The sequence below is a fragment of the Tigriopus californicus genome, chromosome 12 (genome assembly GCF_007210705.1).
Source record: "Tigriopus californicus strain San Diego chromosome 12, Tcal_SD_v2.1, whole genome shotgun sequence".
NCBI lineage: Eukaryota > Metazoa > Arthropoda > Copepoda > Harpacticoida > Harpacticidae > Tigriopus > Tigriopus californicus.
The window spans coordinates 12,212,913-12,220,638 of NC_081451.1; the positions used below are offsets into that span (position 1 = coordinate 12,212,913).

General features: G+C 40.6%; 1 protein-coding gene across 2 annotated transcripts in view; it reads left to right on the forward strand.

Moving 5' to 3' along the window:
- The window catches only part of LOC131891403 (uncharacterized), an 8,458-nt gene extending 5,677 nt beyond the window's left edge, over positions 1-2,781 (forward strand). Inside the window, exon 2 of one of the 2 annotated variants that reach the window (XM_059240954.1) lies at positions 2,393-2,757. In XM_059240954.1, the coding sequence (XP_059096937.1) occupies positions 2,393-2,489 (97 nt within the window). In that variant the 3' untranslated portion in view covers positions 2,490-2,757. Of the gene's footprint in view, positions 1-2,392 lie in introns of both variants that reach the window. The other variant, XM_059240953.1, reaches the window with a different exon arrangement.
- Positions 2,782-7,726: the final 4,945 nt, after the last annotated feature.

Sequence of the window (7,726 nt, forward strand, 5' to 3'; positions counted from 1 at the left end):
TCTAAATTACCACTGGTAATTGGTTTGGAAAAGTGAACTGAAGAAGAAGCAGAAAGGGGGGTGACCATGAAGCAGCGTCTGTTTCTACGAATGGGCAACAGGGTGAACGCAGGGTTTATTTGGCCGTCAAAGGTCGCGTGAGGGAGAGTACCTAGAAACTCAGGATGACCCAATGATCAGCTCGCGAAAACCCCTGTAACCATAAGATCATTGAAATGTTCAATTTGACTAACATCACCAATCTTAACAGACTCGTCATCTTCAAGCACGTTAGCCATGGTCTCCACATTGTCAATGGCTTCTCAATTGACCTTAAAAGGCCCAACAGGGTGCTTCATTTTTATCTTAGATTTTGCATAGATAACCTGACCTCCTGATTCATGCTACTCTCAGTGTTTAACTATTCACTTTCGATTTAGGCCTTAATCTCACCCTGAATTACATCCAACTCTCTTTGGGGAGGCTAGCCCCCATTTTTGGGTTCGAATTACTCATCAAACAATATTTTATCAAATTATCGGTAAAGTATAAATAGCTTCGACTTTCTCTAATTTTGATGATACAAATCGATAAAAAGTTGATTGAGCAATCATAGGTAATGACAAAGTTTCCTTGCTAGGAGTTTCATTACTAGGAGGAGGTACAAGCCAGTCGAGGTTGAATTGATACTAATGAGCTTTTCCGAATTGTATGTTCAACCATGCTTTCACAACATTACAACTTCCGGTCGTCAATAGCGTAAGAGAAGCTATCGCGGATAGTTGTGTGAGAGCCTCCGCCACATCCACCCACCGGTTCTCATTCTCCTACGCAATTTGTTTACATCTTATTTTTTACCACATCGATTCTCGCACACTTCTAGACACCTACTGCTTTATTCTAAATTCAAACCATTATAAAACTCGAGCTGTACTAGACCTATAGACAAGACGACGATTAGTAACAACGGACGTAAACTTCCTTTTCATCATCATGAAAACTTAATTTAGTCTAGAGAAAGAATGAATCCCATCCCTACATATTAGCAATGAAGCAGTCGATTATAGAAGTCTTGGTGAATAACTAAAGCTGAACAAATATGCAATGTTTCATATTTTTGCATATTTGGGGGTTCTGTGCATATTTTGATATTTTTCGAATGTTTTTGCACATTTTGCACTTTCTGACAACCTCAGTGGGTGAAAATAGTAAAATTTAGCCCTTTTCAAATAGTTGTTTCATGTTCTCCACAAGAACTCTGAATTCCAAAATTGCCAAAATTGCCAAGATTCTGTCCGATGAGCAAAGGACGACGTCATCACTGGACAAATACAGTTGCGTGGGGTAAACTGAACTTTTATCCAGATGAACCAAATGCATTTTCCTTCCCGGAAGTTGGGCTCTTTACAATTCAAATAGCGTTCGCCAATTTTGACCCCAATCAAACGTCTTTGATGAAAGGAAAAAATCTAGAAACACAGTACAACGAGGACGAAAAAATGATTTGGGGGTCAAAACTATTTTATTAGGATCATACCAACCAACGATTCAATTTGTGTCCTCCCTGGTCTTGGTTTTAAATGCTCACAGCTTTTGACTCAGACGTTCGATTAAAATTAAACCTTAGCAATGTTGTCTGATTCTTCAACTGAGTCAACTAGTGCGAATGGAAATGTATTTGATTGATTGGGATTGGAATTACCCATTTCCTAAACTACCATCAATGTTCAGTGGTGACAAACGTAAAGCGAACGCATTCAGATTTTGAGAACAATTCGTACGTTTTGGAATTGCCGTTATTATGTGATTAGTTTTGGAACTAAGAGATAATTCCGAGACTTCAGACATTATAATACCCTTCCCCGGGATAATTAGGAGCTTTAGAAAAGCTTTGGTTAACTGAAATTACGGCTATGTAACTGTGTTCAACCAAAAAGCACATAAAAGTCCCCAAAAAGCGCCAGCTTGGCCGATTTGGATGACAAATGTCCAGCAATGTCGAGCGTTCCCGTTTCTGGCGATTAATGACTTCTTGACGACCATATGGCAATTGTGTTCGAAATGTTTTTATGTAACTTATCTACAAGATTGTAAAAGGCTACGGGATAAAGGCCCATTCTTAGTCAAAAAAGATAATGCACAAGAACTTTTCTGAGATTGTTGAACAGGCTCAAGAACCCAGTTCAACTAAACATGATTTGGGTCTTAGAACAATCGATATCACACGGAGTTGGTCAAAAACACTCAAAGAATTGAAGGGACCCCTCTATAAAGGAAACGATCAAATTCACTTGCTGAGGTCCACGCGTCTTAGTTCAAGACTTCAAAGTGCGCAAAAAATGTGCCTCAAAGTATCCTTGGAAATCCAACAACGGGCGTAGTTATTTACTTTTAGCCTTGACTTTTATTTTAGGATGGATCTTCCGTGTGTTTCTGCACTGCATCTGGGTGTAATGGAGCCATTGGTCAGCAGATATAAAAGCCCCACCAAGATGCCCTCGGTGAACTGAAGAATTGCACTTGAAAAGATCCTGACGTTATTAAAGCAATGTGCATGATTGTGGATTTGATCTGGCAATTGAAGCGCTAAAAAGTCGCACTTGATCAAATTAATCCAAACAAATGACAACTCTCCACTTACCTTGAAATGAAGACTCCACAACTTGCACCACATCTCAAAATCATTGTAATACTAGCTGAAGCGAAATCGGTCGGCTTGATGAAGTATGAATTCATGCTTCAACTCGAGCTTTGTCATGTTCGGATTAATTATATTTCTACTGAAGGGAGGAACGTCTCTTTTTATCTGTGTTCTCACTGCATATGGTCTAGCAACTTCATTAAGCCAGAAGAGGAAGAAGGACAACGGTATATTTCATCTGAGCAACAACATATGAAATTATAAAGTATTATAATGGGAACGTCTAGAGGTTGACACCATGTGTTATGTTTACAAAGAAGAGAGGTCTGTGCATTGGCTCCGACAAGGTCTCCGCATCCGATCCAAAGTTACTTTTTGCATACCGAATCTGAGACACTTTTTCCTATCCGATCGAATCCGATCTTTTTTTCTTAATTCGAATCCGAATGCAAGACATTTTGTCAACCGACCAAATTTGAATCCGAATTAGAAACATTTATGTTCAATTCGACAAAATTAGACCATTTTGCTTAATCTGATCTAAATCCGGGTTTTCTCCACTCAATTTGCTTAAAAATAAGGCATTTTTGGCTTTGCCAAGCAAGTTTCCCTTAGCTGTTGATCATTATAAAACAACGAGATAGAGTATTGATCAGACTTTGTCAATAATACAAAATAAGCAAATGATTTCATGTAGCGAATAGGAATGTTCTTCAAAAGTTAAATGTACCCTGTCACCATCTGCGATATAATTTTGAGTGGAACCCTGAATGGGCTCAAGTGCCTCCATAGCAGGGATGAGAGCTTACTAAAAGCAGTTTCCTACCAATTGGCAGAAAAATGTTTGCAGAAAATGGCAGAAAGTGGTCCAAAACAAGTGGCAGAAAGTGGCAGAAAGTGGCAGAAAATGGCAGAAAATAAAAATCTTAATATCGTGCATATATGCTTTACCTGACAGCCGGTCAAGGGACAAATAGATGGGTTTAAATGATTTCAAAAGGCTGGGCATCAAACACGAATCAGCTCAAAGTGAGCACACTTTGTACGGCGTTGACGGGCGGGCAATCAATACACCAAGCCCATGGCGGGCACATCTGTGAAGATAGAGCTGGTCGAGGGAGCCCGACCAACCCACCCACATGAATGACCACAGGTCCATCCCGTTTAGTTTGAGAGGCGCAACCAAGAGTAAGAGTACGAGTACGAGCTGTCTCCCTTGATTGAGGCAAGGGGAATCACCAAGAAGGGGACAGTGCCCAGGGATTGGTGTCATGGGCTGACGGTAGTGCTAAAGACCAACTCTGACGATGGTCGGGTCAGTGTGGACCTGGGGTCACTTCACAAGTACGTGAAAAGGCCTTGGCACGCAATTTGAACTTCCAAGGACACAATTGCAAGCGTACCACCTTCAGCCAAATTCTTCTGAACCTTTGACGAGGCAATGGGTTATTTTCAGGTTGCCATACACCGTACAAAAAGGGTCAACCGATAACATTTGTCACACCATGGGGCAGATATATGCAATGCAACTTTGAGCAACAATGGGGCTGAATTGTGCTGGTGATGAATATAAAATCCAAGGTATGATATCGCAATGGAAGGTCTATAAGTGGTTAATCAAAGTAGTTCTGACAATTGCTTGATTCACTCACACACATTGGAGGACCATTATGACCATGTGCGGTCAATCCTACGAAGGTGTCAAGAGACCAGGATCACATTGAATCCTAGAGAAACGAAATTGGCGGATAAATTAGCAAAGTTCACAAGGTTCATTATTCAAGCAGGACACATTTTCCCTGGCCTGTAAAACTAAATGCCATTCAGATGTTCCCAGCCCCCGGCAACATTACTAATCTAAGGTCATTTGTAGGGCTAGCCGAGGAAATGACTGGTTTCTCCAAAGAGTTTTCATGAACTATGGGTCTATTGCGACCTCTTTTGATCCCAAGAGCAGGGTTCAGGTGGAACTCAGACATTGAAGGGCATTTGAAGCTAGCCACTTTGGACCCAACCAAGCCAGACCTGTTGCAGACGGACGGGTCACGCAAGAGTAGTTTGGGATGTCTTACTTCAAGAGGATGAGGAGAGCCTTTGGAGGCTGATTGATTACGGTAGTTTGAATATCACAGAAAATAATGCTTGATACGCAATTGTGGAGTTGGTATGGTTGAGAGTGGTATGGGCAATGAACAAGCGTAAACTTTGCCTCATTGGTCAAGGGCACCTCAGCTTGATATCCGATCACCAACCTCTGGTTATCAGTTTGGACAAGCATACATTGGCTTCAGTGGACAATTCAAGAATTCAGAGAGTGAAGGCCAATGCCTGTTCTTCCAATTTCACGACGTCGTGAAAGAAAGGAAAAGAGCGTAGAATTCCTGATGCCTTATCACGAGCTCCAATGGAAATACCGTCACTGGAAGACATGCACGAAGAAGAAGAAATTTACAGGCCAACTACAGCGTTACTGACTGTGACTGCAAGTGAATAGGTCAATGTTGACATAGTATTGGATTAGATTGCCGAGGAAGGCAAAGCGGATCAAGAGTAACGAGAATTGTTGAAAGCAATTCTGGAGGGATTCCCAACAAGTGATTTGGGATCTTTGAATCCTTACAAGAAGCTGGACACAGCGCTCACGTCCAGGAATGGAATAGTGTTTCATGGATGTTGGATTATTGTGCCCACATGTGCATAGAAATATTTAAGAGGTTAGGCGCATCTCATCAAAGCATTGAGAGAACGCAAGAAAGGGCGCCACAATGTTCTGGTCAGGGTTCACAGTAGACATCAAGCACATGATTGAAGGGTGTGATGAATACCAGTTTAGAAGACCACCCCTTCAAAAGGAGCCCATGCAGAATAAAGAGCAACCAACCAGAATATTCAAGCAAGTTGTAGCAGATGATTTTGAAGTCAAAGGAAGCCATCATGTTGTAACAATTGACAAATTCTGTGGTGGCCTCAGATGTATCATCATTCAAAAAGCAGAAAAATGAAAATACTTCCTCAACCTGGAATGTAAAGAGAGGCTTGCCGAACCTTTCTCCTCCTTATGACATCTGCGACATTCAAATCCACTTGAAATTAGTGCTGATGAGATGAATTTTTGGTTTGAATTTGTGCTGACTTTATTTTCAACTTCAAGGAGAGCAATCCCGAGCAAATGACTGAAAAGCAGACGGTCTGACAAGTCATCATCCCGTTGAACTTGCCCAATTGAAGTGAGAATTCATGTAAGCCCCTGAGCTAGTTAGATTAGAAAAACATTAGTCATAAAGTATGGTATCATTTCTTTTTGCATGAAAATGCACACAGGATGTGGTAGCACAATCATCTCTCCCCTACATGATGATTCAGGCAATATTTTATAACATTAAAATCTATTGGTCTTGATTCATTCATTTTGGGTCGAACTTGCGACTTGCCATTATGATGCTCTAACACTCCTTGAGTGCCATCGTTGGTGAAAGCGAAATTTGAAAATAATTTGTACGAAAATTTTCCCACTACATTGGGTTAAAAAGCTATAAAAATGCACTACTACATGAGAAAAAAAGGATACTTTTTCATTGTGAACATTCAGGTGAACCATTCCTTAACTCCTCTATTGCAGTGATAGTTTTGTGGGTTACGTTATGTTTTAAAGATGAACGAGCTCTTAGTTGGTACTTGTGTCAAACATCGCCAACAAGTAATCCTGCGTTTTGCATGACTGTATGACTTCATCCAGGCGTACAAGGTGGCCTAATTTAGTTGTCTTTTTTTAAGTTGCTATAATTGCATCATGAAACAGGACGAAGCTTTCTGCAAAATAGGACAAACTATTTCTAACATATCAAGCAGATTTTTGTGCAAAAAGCGCCTCTTTGTTTTGAATTTGTTGATAATTTCGATTTAGAACTAAGAAAGCTAGTGTGCTCAATCTTTTCTGAGATATCGGACCATGCTTTCTGTATGGCTGCCACTAGGTCATGCTTACTCCTCCTGGTTGACTTTTCCTGATCATGGAGAAAGGGTTCTTCCGGAAAATGTGAATTGGTTGCACAGAGCATGAATTAGAAAGAAAGCAAAATCAGAGTATCCATTCGGCCAAAGACATTTAAAATTGGCTGCCTGAATATGAGTTGATTCAAAAGCAAAAAATCAACTCAATGATTCAAGTTGATTTTGCAGTCTTGATAATTAATCTCATTGTTAAAAAAGATGCTTAAGAAAGAAACATCAGCAAGGTCAACTGATTCTCCTTCCGCCTGATTTGACGATTTTTCTCTCTAATCCCTTATTCTTGGTGGTGGAGATTTTTTGAGGGCTGCAGTTATCTTTAGATCTCCAAATAATAAAGCCTGAATTGTTATGGTTGAGAAGGTTTAAAGCAATTGTATGTCAAGTACTCATTAGGGGCAAACAAAATTCCAATCAAACCCCGCTATGTCCCAACACCAGCTCCAACCCAAGTTCAACCACCTAGTTCATTCGAAATCAGGCAAACGCTTGAAGGTATATCATATCTGGTCACGAAGATTTAGGGCCCTTGCCAAAGGCTAATATAGTCTCAAGAGATGGCCAGAGGCTGGAGATTAATATACCAAAAGTTGTTCCGTGCACATGGGGGTTGGGAAAGCACAAAAATTTATGGAGCTCCAATGAGAACACGAAACTTTGGTACTCTCAGCCTAAACCACACCGAATCCTTGCAAGGAGAAAAAAGACGCCATACTCCAAGGACAACCAAATTCCAGGAATGAATAACGACCACAGGGGACAAGATATAAACCTTGGTAGGTAAAATACAAAGCCAAGAATAGTCTCAAAACAACCCTCTAAAGAAGAAGACTCAGAAAGCAACCCTCGAAGAGATAGGAGTTGGAAGTCAAGAAGCATTGGTTCTTATCAGAGCTAACTATACGAAGGAAGTGATCAAGGTTGTTGTATCTGCCCCGTGGAGGAAAAAATGAGAACCTTTTGGGAAGTATCCAGGTGTTCATATCGTCCCTCCAATAAGTTCTACGTGAATTCAGTCAAAGGACCTTCAATCCAAGCCAAGCAGACAATTTTCCAGGATTTCCATAGTGTTGAATCTCAGATCCCTGTAGATCCCAT